The sequence below is a fragment of the Solenopsis invicta genome, chromosome 10 (genome assembly GCF_016802725.1).
Source record: "Solenopsis invicta isolate M01_SB chromosome 10, UNIL_Sinv_3.0, whole genome shotgun sequence".
Taxonomy (NCBI): Eukaryota; Metazoa; Arthropoda; class Insecta; order Hymenoptera; family Formicidae; genus Solenopsis; species Solenopsis invicta.
Genome location: NC_052673.1, coordinates 3,999,763 through 4,017,144, shown reverse-complemented (window position 1 = coordinate 4,017,144; position 17,382 = coordinate 3,999,763). Strand labels below are relative to the sequence as shown.

The 17,382-nt window shown below is 36.7% G+C and overlaps 1 protein-coding gene across 15 annotated transcripts in view; it reads right to left on the bottom strand.

The window, feature by feature from the left end:
• Window positions 1–17,382, bottom strand: part of LOC105203569 (osmotic avoidance abnormal protein 3) — a 185,795-nt gene that overhangs the window by 73,403 nt on the left and 95,010 nt on the right. For all 15 annotated transcript variants that reach the window (XR_005575728.1, XR_005575727.1, XR_005575724.1 and 12 more), the window contains exons 4-5: window positions 12,728–13,204; window positions 240–561 (exon numbers count right to left, since the gene is read on the bottom strand). Coding sequence is in view for 4 of the 15 variants with exons in the window: in XM_039454465.1 (XP_039310399.1) it covers window positions 240–561; window positions 12,728–13,204 (799 nt within the window). In the remaining 11 variants the exon portion in view is untranslated. The remainder of the gene's footprint in view (window positions 1–239; window positions 562–12,727; window positions 13,205–17,382) is intronic.

The window sequence follows — 17,382 nt, the reverse complement described above, 5'->3', positions numbered from 1 at the left end:
CGCGTGCGAGATGCACGCAGATCGGCGATTTTTGAAAACTTAAGTAAAGTGATACAAAACATTCATTCTGTGTTGTGATTTTTCTAACATTTGTGTACTTAATACTATAAATATATAGAATAATTATACAAGAGTTTGTAAAACAATTACTTATAGAATAATTAATAAGAGCTCTCATATATATTTATAAAATTGAAAAATATAGAAGACAACAAATTGTAGATTCTTATATACTGCACCTCGTCAGAATATTGTTTCTCTCTTAAATTCTTCTTGTCTTCCTCTACATTCTTCTGGAAGTCCAATTCAACATTTAATACGTCGCTAGAGTCGAGCAATTTTTTTAAACGTTGAAGTTCTAATTGGTATTGCCTAAGAAGAGCATCTTTGGGATCTTCATTGACAATGGGTTTATTTTTAATGCAACGAGCTCGAGCAGCATAACGCAAAGTGCTGAGCGTCTCTTCAGCATCAATGTCGCTTGGGCTCACGCAGGCTATCATCAAAGTCCTAGCATTTCCACCCAAGCTATCTCGTAGCAGTCTTGTAAGTTTACTATCCCTGAGAAAAATATTTTACTTTTTTTATCCGCAATAATGTAATTTTCATTTAATATATGTAATACGTTGTATCGGACTAACAAAGTTAAAATGCTAGAATAAAAAACTTATGTCAATCACAGAGGTTTTTGGTGCCGATTAATAAATAACTTAAATTTTTACAATTTCCAACTCAAATTGCGCGCCGCATTTTGTCAGACTTGAAACACAGTCATGATGCCAGAATAATAATATTAATGTTTTAAGAAGCGTAAATAATATCCTCTCTCCGCGGTAAAACTGTAAATTATTTTATTAAAAAAAAAAAAGTAACAGCCAGTGTTTGAACCTAGATTTGCCAAATTCTGTGCGGGCGTCCTACCACTTTAACCACCGAGGCATGTGATGATTTTCTCAATAACTAATATAAGTTAAATGAACGTCCTTTTTTCAGACGACGTATACTAAACAATAATATGTTATATCGGACAAAATTAAAATGCGAGAATAGAAGGCCTATGTCAGTCACAGCGATTCTTGGTGCCGATTAATAATTCTTAATTTTTAATTTTCAAAATTTTTAATTCAAACTGCGAACAAAATGTAACGTTCATTTAACTTATATTGGTTATTGCGACCGAATATCATCACATGCCTCGGTGGTCAAAGTGGTAGGATAGAACTCAGGCCCGAATAGAATTTAGGAAATCCAGATTTGAAACCTGGTTGCGGTGTTATTTTTTTGTAATAAAATAATTTACAGTTTTTCCGGGGAGAAAAGATATTATTTATGCTTTTTAAAGCATTAATATTATTATCCCGGCGTCATGACTGTGTTTTAAGTTCGACAAAATGCGGCGTGCAGTTTAAATTGGTAATTGTAAAAATTAAAAATTAAAAATTATTAATGAGCACCAAGAACCGTTGTGACTCACAAAGGCTTTCCATTCTTGTGTTTTAAAATATATAATACTTTAGATTTAGTTTTTAAACAACTTGCACAATGAAATTTTAAAGAGCATCTTTGTTAAAAAATAATATGTATGAATCAATACTACTGTATTATGTTTCATAATAATATAAATCATTTCAAAATAAGTATTACAAAAACAAGACAAATTAAATTGCAATTTCATTTCATTTCATTTTATCTCATTTTTTATTAAAGAACGATGGCAGTTTAAGGCCAAAATGTGTCTGTGAGGAAATCGCATGAAATTGGTCTATCTTTATGTTATTCGATTTGCTGAACTCGAATATAATATAAAGCTTAAAATCTAAAAAGCGAGGAACTTCGTGAAAATTTTTACTTAGAAACCTTATATTGTTAAATATTTTAGTTAAATATTTTTTGATGCTCAAAGTAACTTTGAAGAAAAAATCCTCTTTCTTTTCAAAAAATACTTTTCAAATTATGAGGCTTTTCTTCAAAAAATACTTTTCAAATTATAATACTTGGAAGTTATAATACCATCGGCATTAAGATTACTCGCCTTATTAGGATGTAATTGGAGATGTACCGCGTTGCCTGGTTGGATTTACATCTCTTCTGTCTACACACACATACACACACACACACACACACCCCAAAAAAATGTAATCTAATCGGGCAATCTCCACGCAATACACTTAAGACAATACTGGACAATATAATCGCCGATTGATAAACTTTGTAACGACCTAACTTTTTCCGCGCACGGGGCGGCGTGAATTCGGCGGACTAGGACGCGGATTTAGGTCGCCAAGAGAACTAGACTTTCTGTTTGTTGGATGGTATAAAATAGCGAATTTATTTCGCGTAATATAGCGTACAGTGGAGTAGTGTGGCGGTTTAGCCACGACGCGCGGACGGACGGATGGCGGTGACGCTCGGACGGACGCAACAGAACTTAGAGATTACGCGCGGACGGACAGACGGAAATCGGAGCGCGCGGACGGACGAACGGTATTTACACGCGAGTGTCTTGAAGCGGTATTATACACGGAGCTATTTACAATGCTTGGTTCGCGGGATTTCCGAGCCGAGATTTCTCGAAACTCGGAATCCTTTGTTGACGCGCGGTTACCGTGGCCTTGCCGAAGGCCGCGGCCACAGCCGTGGACAACGCGCGCGCGGTACAGCTGTACGTGGGTCTCGATTCCGGCGCGAGGCGGTTAATACCGCGATGTTCGGCGGTGGTGATCGACTCACGCCAAGAGCTCTTGGTAGAGGCGCGGAACTCCACACCCCAGGTCGTGAGTCGATACCCAAGCGGGGACGGCGGATCGGGAAGTGCCGACTACCAGGATCCCTTGGTGGAGCCCAAGATGGACTTGAGCCCGTGAACCGGCGGTTTGAGGAAGGCGGATAGCTCTTGTCAAGACCTCTTGACGGAAGCTAAGGCGCTTAACTCCTTGTGAGCACTAGGAAGGCTTTCTTCGGCGGACGGGAGATCGGACGGAGAAGAAGAAGCAGAAGCGGAAGCCTCGACTCTCGGAGCGGCGGCGCTTATATACCCGAATCTCGTGGGCCGGGACGGTGCGGGGGTACGGAATGGTACGGAATCGGTGGGGGGTCTCCCCGCCGCTCGAGATCGGTCCGGCGGTCGCCACTCCGGTCGAGCGCGTGCGCGCGGAGATCTGCCACGGAGATCTCACGTGCGGATGCGTCAACGCGCGCTACGCCGGTGTTTGCGTGCCTTATTGGCGCTATGCGCCGTGTTTTCGCTGTCCGGCGGTTGTTCGGCCGGACAGCCCGGAACGATGGACGGTCCGAGGGGGGGGGGCGAAAAGGCGGTTTGTTATAACTTTTATTGAAGACACAAAATAAAAAAATCCTCTTATAGAATAGAAGTACAGACAACAACAGGCGTGGTGGATATAATTTGATATAAAAAACAAATAATTATAAAAATATTAACGAACCACACAATTAGTAAGTAAACACACAATTTCATTCAAAATTTAAATTTTACAATAATATAGTAATAACGTAGGAACGTTTCGGCTCTACTTAGCCTTTTTCAGGCTATAAGATTTGTGTCGAATTATTACAAAATTAAAAGTGTTAATTATTTTTACAAAAAATGTTTTTCTGTCTAAAATATCTGAAGATGTAGATTTTCTCTAAACTATGTGAATTTATCATAGTGTGTCACATACCGTCAGTAATTTTCGATGGCGAACGGGCATTCTAATGTATCGGATGTAAATTTGTGTGTGTGTGTGTGTGTGTGTGTGTGTGTGTGTGTGTGTGTGTGTGTGTGTGTGTGTGTGTGTGTGTGTGTGTGCGTGCGTGCGTGCGTACGTGCGCGCGCGCGTGCGTGCGTGCGAGCGTGTGTGCGTGCGCGCGCGCGCGTGTGTGTGTGTCGTGTGCGTATGCGTGTGCACGCGCGCGCCCGCGCTGCGTGTGTTGTTAATCCGTTCTTTTGATTGAATGAAGAGCCATAATCCAAGCAGCACAATTTTTCTTACATGATGAAACTCACGAAGTCACTAGCGGTTTCATATATAATTTTATTTGACAAGCGTAGTATTAGCCACGTTTGTTATCTCTATATTAACGATGGAGTTTTTGTTTTAGATGAATTATACAACATTTTTTTATCGTAGATCAATTAAATAACTTACTTGAAAAGGTATTCGAACAGTAATTATATGAACGTTCGTCATCGCCGACGATTTTATTGTCGAGACAGACAGAGCACAAGTGAGGCAGAACCGTCGAGCGAATATCAGTAACGTATATTTGTATTGTCTTTGACCGAGTCAAGCAAATAAAAATAAGAATTATGAAGAAGTTCTATATCGTTCTGTGAGTTTAGTCCGTTTGTTTGTTGTTTTATATGTATCATTTCTGAAATTAAACTATTTTGGTAATTGTCTTTGGTGTCAAGAATTTTTATTTCATTCTAATTAAAAAAGTGGTCAAAAAATATTCTATGGTTTGTTATGTAGGATGTTAAAAATATTAGCTAGGGAAAAAGAATGAGAATGAGAGTGAGAGTGAGAGAGAGAGAGAGAGAGAGAGAGAGAGAGAGAGAGAATTAGTGAGAGAGATGCGAAAATGAGATGCTCTCGAAGCAATACGCGGTATCCGACAGAAGAAGTCAGCGGCGCTTTTGGAGCGCGACTCGGCGTTCGGTAAAAAGGTCCGGCGTCATTAAGTATAGATTATCAGAATAGATGTGGTATCGATCGAAAGAGTGGACAATGTCATTGAAGGAAATCTCGACGGCTTGAGTGACGTGAAGAGCAAAATTAGCGGTGTTTGGCGCCGTTTGGTAGCGGTAGCGGTGCGGCGCTTTAGAGATTTTTTGAAAAGCGTACATGTGTGTGTATGTGTGTGTGCAAATGTGTGTATATGTGTGTATCCGTGTGAGAGGTATAAGAAGCTGTACGAGAGCCTGAGGGCCAGAGAAACGATCCTGCGAGTCGAGAGAGCATTCTGAGAGAACTTTGTAGACACTTAACGAAATACTATATATTACATCACACTTATTATCTCAAACTTTTAATTGATCCCACAGTTATAACTGAGTGTTTTGAAGGGTCAAATTTAATATTATTAATATGCTCTTTTGTTCTAGTCCTCAACTGTTTCTTCGTCTGCCTCACATATGTTGCATTGTAATTATTGCAAAAAATCTTGTAAACGACATTGCTACTACAGTCACTCCCCGTTTTGTCTTTATGCACTTTAATGAAATTGGTGATTTTGTTTATGCATCTGTACCCAATTGTAAATATGTTTTTATCTAACAGAGATCCTGTTCTTTCGGAAATATTTTAAATGTAGGGAACGACAAGGAATTTTTTTTGTGTTCTCTTTTTTTCGCTTGATCTTGATCATTTGTATCTTTGATAGTGAAGGGTACAAGTTTGGTGTTTAATAAATTTTTAATTCTTATCCCAATATGTTTAAAAATAAATTCTAGAGGATATTTATTTTTTAAGAGTATTCCGATAATTAATTCCAAATTTTTTTATTAGAAAATAGGGTGAAATAACATTAGCGCTCTATTAACCATACTATAAACTATTCCAATTTTGTGGCATATTGGGTGATAAGAAAAGAATGATAAGTAACGTTCTGAGAAAGTTTTTTTATGGAACCAATCGATAATGACTGTATTTTTAAAGACTACAACTATTTTTAAAGAAAAGTCCAAAAAACTTAGGCTACGGTCAAGTTCTAATTCAATAGTGAATTGTAGTTTATTATGAAAACTGTTAAATATTTGAAGAATAAAATTGATTGAATTCACGGGTCTGCCATAACAATGTCGTCAACATAACGATAGTAGAATGGTATTTCAAAATTTATTGACTTTAAAGCCTTTTCTTCTAAATCTTGCACAATATTCGCTGGGTGATAAGGGCGATCCCATTGGTGTATCAAAGGTCTGTTTATAAAAAAACGTTATTAAAAGTGAATGACAGTATAAATTTCAAAGCAAATACAAATTTATCATAGGGAATCTTGGTATTATTCTCTATTAACGACCATCTCCTGCAAATACTGTCCATTGCCAAATCTAAAGGAATATTTGTAAACAGAAATGTTGCATCTAAAGATATTAAGATCTATTCTTCACTAATTTTTCTTCTCTACAGAGACTTCGCAACATCGAAACTGTTATAAACTTGTCTGGTATCAAGAACTAAGCTGTTATTAATAACTTTATGTAAGAATTTTGCTATTGGATAAAGAGCCGTGTTTATTGAGGAGACAATGATTCTGAGGGGAAAATTCGTTTTATGTACTTTAGGAAGGCCATAAGCTTTTGGAATTGTGGAATCACTTGAATGAAGAGAGAAATAGGATTATTTAGATATGAAATCTTTATCATACCACCTTTTTATTATAGTATTTAGATCTTTTTCTATCTTTTTTTATAGGATTATTTTTGACTACCATATACGTTTTTTTTATCTTGGAGAAGTTGTTCCATATTAATGATACAATTTACTCTGTCCAATGCTACAGTGATGTTATCTTTATCTGCCCGTGTAAATATAACATTCGGATTTAATTAGCAAAATTTTGAGGTGGTTCTCTTCATACATAATAGTTGTGTGTTTACGTTGGCTCGTCAATTTGACCGTCTATTGTTATATTTTGTGTTTCATCACGATACGAGCGTTTCCCTGAGCTTTATATTGTATAAAAATATTGTTTTGTTAGTCAACATTTGCTATAGGAAAGACCGGGGCAATTCGAAAAATGGAAATAATTTTTTATGGGTACATATTAAAAATTTACTTTAAATACTGTGTTACGTCCGCGGATTGTGGAATTGGACGTAATTTTTCTGATTAGTTTTAATTTTTGACGAATAAGAGGTAACTGTCATCAGTTGTGCCCCTGAATCGTGCGATTAACACGCCCAGATACACGATGATTTATTTAATTGTGAAAGAGAGGAAGTTGGGAGGATATTTGGTTAAGTAATTAATATGGGATTGAGAAAATAAAATACTATTTTATTCGAATAAAAAGAATTTTTGACAAGCGTGACTGATCTGTCGTGGGATGTTGCATGAATGGTTTATAAACTAAATGTACATTTATACATAAAACAACATAATGTCATTTTTCTTGTATACAATTGTGTAATTAATGAAATGAACATTAACGGAAATTGGAAAGAACACATTGTATGAATGAACGAGCATATGCGCACAGATGGATGTAAGTAAATAAAATAAGAATGTCTCAAAACATGTGGGCATGAGAGTTGATTAATTAAGCGAATGATTATTTTTTAATTAAGGATGACTGTTAATCGTATGTGACTATTGTATACCCGCGCGGAATCCCTTGGATTTCGAAATCGGGCTTTATGTTCTCTATGATTTTCGGGAATTGGCGGAGAGGGGCAGGAGCGATTTCCTTGCCAGAAGTCCCCGGCTTCCGTGCCGCGACCGAAAGGGACAGGGAGCGAGTTGGTACGCAAGTTGGAACAAAATCTATTGCAGGTCGCGTTAGATTCCTGCGGACTACAAAAGCGGTTTTTATTCTTTTTGCTTGTGCTTTATGGTCCCGAGGTGTCGGCGCGGTGTTTTTGACCTTTGATGTTGTGCCTTTTTCTTTAGTCGAGTTCCGGCATGAATGGCAATTCGATTTCTAATGCCTCTCGTACCTCCTCAGGTAAAGGAAGAAGGCTAAGACGTAGTTTTGGGAAAATGGAGAGATCAAACTCCCCCGGTGTATGAAACTCACGCATTAACCGGCGAAAGAATTGTCGTCGACCACCCATGTAGGCACAGTGTGTCTTTCTGGCCATATTTTTTTAAAGTAATGCGTGAATAATTATGAAATTTGCCACGAGAATAGAAAATATGAATATAGAATAACTTACCGGTCTTTTGAGAAAAGAATTCTATCTTATAGAAGAGAAAAGGTCTTTAATTTGCGCTATGATTTTATAAATTATTATTAATTATTAGTAAGGCAAAAATTTAATATATAATGAGAGACGAATCCGTTAAGTCAAAGACGACGTTCGCTCAAATGCCTTTCTAGGAAAGTAAAAATTTACTTTAATAGTGAAAAGCTATTGGTTTAGAAAGTGAGTGCGTCGAAGAGTCGCGTTAGCAAATCTTCTTCGACGGCGAGGATGGAAGAGAGAGATAGAGTAACGAGTGAGACCTCACTCTAGCATATACTTGTAACAATTTGCCTTCCCGCTTCCCCCTCGGACCGTCCACCGCTCCGTGCTGTCCGGTCAAACCCCCGCCGAACAACGAATAATAAGCAGCCTTTGGCAAGGCCGCACGAAAGGAGTAAACAGGGATTCCGAGTTCGGAGAAATCCGTCTCGAAATCACCGTTATAAATAGCCGTGATCTTTTCCGCGTACCCGTTTTCATCCATCCGAGCGTTCGCGTTTAGTTTTTGCATCCGTCCGTCCGAGCATCCGCGTTGATTTTCCGCTATCCGTCCGTCCGCGCGTTAATTACAATTTATCTGTCCGTCCGTCCGCGCGTAATCATAGATTTTCTGTTTTGTCCGTCCGCGCGCCGTTTTTGTAAATATCTGTTCCTTTCTTCACAATAAACTGATTTATTTTGTCATCTGTAAATGTCCGTCTAGTTTTCTCGGTAACCTACCCGCGTCCTCGTCCACTGACACAACACCGCCCGTACGCAAAGTCAGGTCGTTACATGCTTGGTGCGGTTCAATCCTTTGAGACTCTAATAAAAGAGAAAGAGAGAGAGAAAGAGAGAGAGAAAGAGAGAGAGAAAGAAAGAGAGAAAGAGAGAGAGAAAGAGAGAGAGAGAGAAAGAGAGAGAGAAAGAGAGAGAGAGAGAGTGAGAGAAAGAGAAAAGATGGGTAGAAAAGGAAAAGGCATCCAACCAAGGCCAATCCCAAAGACCAACGTTTTCGCTTAGAATATGACCCATCCGTCGGTAAAACTGTACCTGGAGATCTGCGTTTTGACGGTCGCCTAGAAGCAAGTCTCGTTGACCAACAAGACAAATCTGAAATCAGAAGCTCCAATTTCGCTCCTTATATAGGCAAAGAATGTGGACAAAAAGTGTCGCGGGACGATTCCTCAGGTCCGCGGAAAATTTGGTGCGATAGTTTTTCGTAACGTATGGCCCTTAAAAGCCCGCACCGCGACTGCGCGGCTTGCGCCTATAATTCACGCGAGGTGTTCGTAGACGCTCTCGGGAATTGCAAATCGCAAGGATAGCGCTTACTACGCCACAATACGAATTTTTTATATTTAAGAAGTTAATATAAATTATGTTTCTTAAATGATTTTGATTTCGTGTATATGGTACGGTGGAGGACCATATGAAGAGTTACGTAATTTCAGAAGTTAACATTTTATATTGGCTTTGACAGAAAACCACTTCTTAACTTACTGCAATGCATGAAAAAAATCTTTAAAAATTTCTACTTTCTTGGTTCTTTGATTTTAGAGTTAGCGTAACTTGGAATGTACAGGGTGATAGAGGCATTTACACGCTATTGTTTTATGCTTTAGAAATTAAAGTTTTGCTGTAATTTATATAAGATTAAATTTCTCCGAATTCTTCTAACATTTATGGTTGTTACATTTTTAAAGTTATATAAATCTGGACTGCATAGAAGGTTGTATACACCAAAAGATTGCGTTTCAATAGTTAGCATTTTATTGTCTCTAATATTTTTAAATAAAATGGAAAAGATAGGTGGAATTTCAGTGCGTGAAATCTCGTGGCGTTAGAGGAGTTCGTGCAACGCGTGGAGACGGCGTACGCGATATTCGTACAGCGTTTGTAGTTGCTCGCGCGTCAACAGGGCGGGGCGCGATGTTGCCAAGTGGTTATGCATGTAAAAGCCGTATTGAGACTTATTTAGATTTAATTTTATTGGAGTTATAACGACAGCAAATTATGAAATTGATCGGAGGGCGTTTCCGAATTTTGATTGCCAAATAGTTTAATTCGAATGGCGCGAAAAAAGGAAAAAATTTTATCCACCAGACGTAACAACTGTAAACCCGTCCTAATGTAACGAAGCTGCTAACAAAGTTTTGTTAGTAACAGCGTCATATTGAAGTCGTAGTAGTGAAAAATGTGATCTGCGACAGTCGAAGTAATTTCTGATAGTCAGTATTTTTTCGAAATTTAGGTAAGATAAATAAGATTCTTTTTGAAAACTTTGAATGTAGCGTGTCCAGTTGAATGTATTTGAAATATTTCATGTTTAATTTTTGCTGTGTGATGTCTATTTTTTGTTGATCATACGCAATAATACGCATAGTTGATGTCTGGGCTATTCGAAACACCCAAAGTCGAATCGTCGTTCGGACAATTTTTTTCTTTCACATTTACGTTCTATGTACAAATACACCAAATACACAATTTAATACTCAACAGATGTAATTATACAAAATATAAATAGTCTCTGACTTGTTCTAAAAACGCTAAAGCAATAAAATTATTTATTGTGGGTTTGTATTATTTTATTGTATGTAACATTTCTTTATAATACTACATATCCTTTTCTAAATAAAACAAAGTCTTAATAATAGTTTTTTTACATTTTTTTTTATTTTAAAACTTAAATTTTAAAATATTTTCAAACTAGTTTTGAATTACCCGGGGCTTGGGGCTATTCGAAATATTTGGTATTGGTCGATTTTATATGTTCTTCAAAGCAAGCATATTTTTGTGTTCTATCTACAATGGTACTGTAAAGGGGAAGATTAAACCTTTCAAACCGTCCAATATATTTTTTTAATAAATATAGGACTTAGAAGACGCAAAAGAAGAAAAAGTCTTCCGAATTGCCCCGGTCTCTCCTATATAAAAATTTGAGACTTTGTATGTATAAAATAAGCATGTAATACCTTGGAAATTACAACAAGAAACAATACTGTGCCTTTAGAATGAAGCCAAGAAGCTTCAATATAAGAAAATTTCATTTCGGGAATTTCATGCGTGTAAATTGGCATGCGGAAACAGTTTGAACAGTAACAGAGCAGTAATTGTGTAACATGGTAATGGAGAGATCTTACGTTAGATGGTAATAAAGTAGAAAAACAAGGACAGATGAGTGCGTTTGACAAATAGCGCTAGCTTATTTCTTTTACTCTTTGCCCCGCGTGTGATCACGAGTCGCTCAACTTTCTGTTGAAGAAAAATCTGCAGTACCGACGTCGAGTGAATTCCACCATCACTCCAGCATCGTTTTAATGAAACAAATAATACTAATACCGGTGGTATTGTGAATTTCATTTATAATTTGAAAAGTACTTTTTTAAAAAAAATTTTCATAATTTAAATAATACTTTTTGAAAGAAAAGAAGTTTACTTTGATCATCAGAAAATATTTAACTACAAAATAAGATTTTTGAGTAAAAAAATTACGTTTTTATAAAATTGTCCGCATTTTGCACAATGTTAAGCCTTATATTCGAGTTCAGCAAACCGAATAACATAAAGATAGACCAATTTTATGCGATCTCCTCAAAGGAAGACAAATTTTGGCCCTATATTGCCATCGTTCTTTTTAAATTCATGTATTTACCTCCTTTACATTTATGCTAAGTTTCATTAAAATCTGAATTCCTCACTTCGAAAGATTTCCTTGTAAGTTATATTTAAAGAAATAAAATTTTATTCCATGATTACCTGTATTTTTCCAAATATAATTTCAATTAAACGTAAAATAAAATAAAAATTTTATCAAGAAGCAGTGTAAATCAGAAAAAAATAAGGTAATGAAAATTAATACAAAGTTATATATGTTTATTATATGTTGTAACATTATACATGTATAAAGTCTTTTCGCAGCCCCTATACTTCAGAAATGTATCAAAATTATAAAAAACCGCGAAAAACGTCGATTACGTAAAAAGACTATTCTATTATGGCGGTTAACAATTTGTCTTATTATTTGCAGCTTTTGCATTTTCTGCTCATTGAATTTGTTGATTGCATTTTTAAATTTCTTTTTTATCTTGCTGTTCAACTAGCGAATTGCCTGTGAGCAATTGATTATTGCATGGCCAGCATTAACTAGCGTTATGATCATCTCGAGTGTTAGAGTTACCGTTTACAGACCTGCTGCTAGTCATCGTTAAATTAATTGTTAAAAAAATTATCAAAACACATCCGTGCGACCTTCAATGGATATCTATGCGATATTAACAGCCCTATACACACCGAATGTGTCTTTTCAGGCCTTTTCGAATCCACCTTGCAAAGTGTAAACCTTGTTAAAGTGCTTCCAACTCTTTTTTAATCCTTTGCACTCCTATGTCGAGTGTGACTCGACATCAATTTTTATCTCAGGAGCTCCTTTGTGGAGTCTCACTCGACATAGAAAATAAAATTAATGAAATCGATGAAATGTGATTCGGAGTGCAAAGAGTTAAAAATTGGTCTTTTTTGAACTTTGAGTCTAAATAACTGCCGAACAGATCAATGTATAAACTTCTGTTTTAAACTAAAAATTTTCTTTAGTTAAGTTTTTTCTAACGGTACACTACAATATAAAAATTTCTTTGAAAACTTTTAAGTTGGAGTCCTTCTAGAATATCCTTTGGAGAGAAAGAGCAAACTTTCTAACTCCCTTAAAAAAATAATCCCTCAAAATGATTAAACATTTTTTACGATATTTTTCATAGTTCTGAAGTGTTTTTGAAATATAGGAGGTGGGAATAGATTTTATGGACACTCTGTGCAAGGAAATAATTTTATTTGTACCTATAAGGAACATGTCTTCCATTTCCGGCAGCTAATGCACTAATAACATTCCCCAATGCCGATAAACTCAGATTGATACTAGCAGCTTCTTTTAAGCGATCTCCTGTAGCTCCAGTTCTGGTTTGTCTTTCAGATCCAGCTAGATCAACTAAATGCAATCGACCTCTCCTAATAGCATTGCCACGTTTATCATCGTCGTTGATTGCAATTGCTTCGAGTGACAAAGTTAAGACAGCATGACTTCTCGAACTGGCAGCGTTCATTTTCGTAGCGGCTGCTACTCTTCTTTGATCGCCCTGTTGAACTAGTGCTGCACATTCGGTTGCGTCTTTGACAGTGACCTCGCGCAGTCCACCTGCGACGTAAGTACCTTTCGTCGGATCCTCTTTTAATGTCAGGGATTCCCCAGTGTCGTCTCGTAACAAGTCTCGTAATCGTTCATTATAGATTTCGAGATAACTCAGCAATGCTAAATATCTGAACAAAAAAAAAAATATAATAATAAGCATCAGAGAAAGTACAATCTGTTATATATGAAGTATTTTTATATTTTTCTCTTGAAACTCAACAATTTTTATACAGATCAAATTTATATAAATAGGATTTATTTAAAACTTATTTAGAATTTATACAAATAGAATTTATTTATTCCAAAGTAATAGAGAGAGATATTTTGACTATTGCTGTATCAACACAAATTGAACAAGAATCCCTACTACTGTCGTAGCTAGGTCTTTGTGCTTGTATTGTCTATGTGATTTTATATACTTTGCTCAAGTTTAATGAACTGCGCGCCGAATTAATTTTTAGTCATAACACAATTCTAAATTGAACGAGATTAAGCAATATCACGTATTATTAAATATTAATCCTTTTCCCCCCTAAAAAAACTGTAAAGAAATTATTGCGAAAAATATCCCCTCAGCCAGGGGTCGAACCTGTGACGATTTGAAAGATTTGGGAGGTCCCAGGTTCGAACCCTGGCTGAGGTGATATTTTTCGAAGGTACACCTGGTACCGTTTTGGGCAATTTTTTCAGGGCTGCCTCTTTACGACACCATATCTCTGTCATTTTGCGCAATTTCTTAATAAAAAAAAATCATGAAGTTTCTTCAAAATATATATTTTTAACTAAAAAAAACTCAATTTGGTAACTCCAACAGTTTCAAAAAAAAAAAATTCCAGAAAATTGCCATGTTTTGGCCTTCTGGGTGTATATGCCCCCTTAACTCAGGCAATACAATACAGCGTTAAGTTGTCATGAATCATAAAGGTACTAGAGAGAGTTACGCTTAACATTTTTTGGTCCTGGAAACCAACTCAACTTGGGTTATCGTAAACACCCATGGAATTATTTGTACTGGTATACACATACACACACATTGTTTTTTTACTGAATTTTTAAACTTTTATTCATGTTTTATTTTGGTTTCATATTTTTTAATTTAACAATTTTAACAAGTAATAATAAATTATATTATAAATACTGCAATAATATTAATATAATAAAATGAATAATATCTAAATATATAAGAGATTACACTTGTACAATTTTTGCTACAATTAAGATATTTACGATAGATTAATGACAAAATATTTTGAAAGAGTTACTTATTTGCATTTTAAAAAGAACAAATAATGATTAGAATTAGGTTTGATAAAGTATTAGCATAATGAAGTTTATGAAGATACATGAAGGTTACATGTTGGCGATACATGAAAGTTGTATCGCCGACCGGTTTGCATAGCGCTGACGACACCGGAGCAAGCTAGCAAGGATCCTTCGCTCGCTCGCTCGTCTTTTCTTCAGCGGATGAACGACGACCGGCGCGTGCTTGCACCTTGTGTGCTTGCACTAAGAATAATGTGTTACGCGGATGAGACGCTGCTTCTAATTTGGGAGAGAGACTGGGAAAGCGCTATCCGCCTTGCTGAGATGGGGGTGGCACACTTAGTGGGACGTATATGAGCGCTGGGTCTAGAGGTGGCCCTCCAAAAGACCGAGGCCGTATGGTTTGCAAAACCTCGGGTGAGGGGGCCGCCTTGAGGAGCTCGGCTGTCCATCGAGGGGGTCAATATCGAGATCAGGACCCAAATGAAGTACTTGGGTCTTGTTCTCAATAGCCGGTGGAATTCTGAATCGCACTTCCAGCAGCTGGTTTCCCGATTGCGGACGGTGGCTTCCATTTTGGGGAGGCTGATGCCCAATCTCGGGGGACCCGGGGTGGGACTCGCCACTTCTATCTGAGGGTGGTCCATAGCGATGTATGGAACCCCCATGTGGTATCCGGAAATAGTGGTATCCAGTCTCCGCGTCAACACACTCCTTGAGGGGGTGCAGCAAAGATTGACCATCCGAGTTGCACGGGGATACAGAACTATCTCCTACGAGGCGGCGATCGTAGTGGCCAGGGCATGTACGCGGAAACATACCAGAAGAGAATTGCTCGCCGTAGGAATCCCGCCGCGGCGATAACCTGAACCCACAGAGAGGAAGTGCGACGGCACCATGCCCGGCGATGCCAAACTGAAATTTGTAAGGAGAGCTTATCCTCAGCGAGGACAGACATACGCGTCGTCGGGGCCAGCCGTCCAGTCCTCAAAGAATGGACGGAGAGGTGACGATTTGACCCTCTTAGATATAGGCTGGTGCAGGGTCATTGGGCACGAGTTCTTTGGTGAGTACTTTTACAGAATTGGGAGAGAGCCCACTAGTATTTGCCACCACTATGGCGCCTCAACGGACCACACTCTGTTGGAGTGTCCAACTTGGGAGGGTGCCCGTCAGGTCCTGATAGACTCTTTGGGGATAGAAAACAAGGAAAAAATGTCCCCGGAGAGCATGGTTTAGGCCATGCTTTCCGGAGACAAAAGATAAGAAACGGCGACCTTCTTCTGTGAGAAAGTGATCTCGCCGAAGGAAGTCGCGGAGAAGGAGAGAAAAGCGGTGGCAAGTGCCCAGTGTTTCCACTTTGAGGGAAAATTTCCCATTTCGGGAATTTTTGAACTTTTGTGGGAAGAAAAGGGAAAAGAGAAAAATGAGGAAAAATTCAACAAAATTGCGAAAATAAAAACATATAGTTATCTTCATTAATAAATCCCTTTTTGTAACTAATGTAGAAACTAGGAACAATTAAGAGATCTCACTAGTTGATAGCACCGTCTGATTGGCTTAGGTTGTTATTATTTCTATATACCAGCTTGGTGGCGTTAGTATCGCGATGTCGCAAAAATGGCCAGGATGGCCACTTTCTGTTCCTCTCTGCTGTGAATAAACAGTAAAGACACTAGAGGTTCAAATCGTACACTGTTAATTCTATTTGCCATTATTGCATCATATTGTTATTACTTCTATGATCGAGAATTTAAAACAAAACAGAAATTGAAAACTGAGCAAATAACCAACATTAATATCACATATAACAGCAGTTTGTCATTTTTTACGTATCTCTTCAACTAGTCACAACATTTATTTATTATTAATATCACAAATTAGGTAAGTTATTTTATTTGCTATAAGCTTAGAAGAAGATTAAATATTAGTTATTTTTAGTTAATGAGGTTAGTAAAAAAGAGGTTAGAAAAGAAAAGTCTATCAATTTTTATGTATTTTTACATTTAATCAATTTTTATCACTTTTCCATTTTCCAGTTATTTTAAAATGTCTGAATCTGAATTAGAAGGCGGTTATAACATGGAGGAGAACAAAAAAAATAAAAAAATTAAGTTTTCGAAAAAAAGTCATTAAACAAAAAATTTCAACAGAAATGGCTTGCTATGACTGAGTTTAAAGATTGGCTTGTTCAAGATAAAGTAAATGCGAAATGCAAGATTTGCAATTCTGCCCTTAAACCAGATAAATATTGTAATATTAGGTTATTGTCAGATAATTTTTAAACAGCAAAAATTTTTTAGCAGAATTCAAATCTCATATGAATCCAAATATTCCCATACTAATATTTTATTTCTGTATTTGTTAGAATAATTTTATAAAAATGTTAATAATTAAAATCCAAAAAACAGAATTTGATTATAAACAAGAAGACCTTCCACGGTCGTAGCTAGATCTTAGTGTTTCATATTTATTCGTTATTTTTTCAGACTCAATCAAACTACGTGTCGTTACTTTCGGTCATAACACAGCTTCTAGATTGAATAAGAAAATTATTCACGTTTTTATAAGATTAATCTAATAATAAATGATGCTAATTAACGTTTACCTCTTCCTCCTTATGAAAAAACTGTAAATAACTGGGTTATGACCGAAAGTAACGGCGCGCAGTTTGATTGAGTTTGAGAAAATCACACGAATAAATATGAAGCATTAAGATCTAGCTACGACCGTGGAAGGCCTTCTTGTTTAGATTTGTATTTACATTACTGGTCGAATATCTTTCTACTTTAGAATTCGATTATGTTTTAATTGATATTTTCAAAAATAATTTTGACATAAATGTAATTAGGATTGAAACTTAAAAAATTAAAGTATTTGTTCTATTTTCAGATTTGGATTGTTTTTTTTTAGGAAAATCAGATCTTATTAAACATTCAAATAAATTGAATTATTTGAGAAAAATGGAATCCATACAGAACATCCAGCCTCTTAGGAATACAAATTTCATGACTATGATTAAAAATGTCCAAGATTTAGAAGC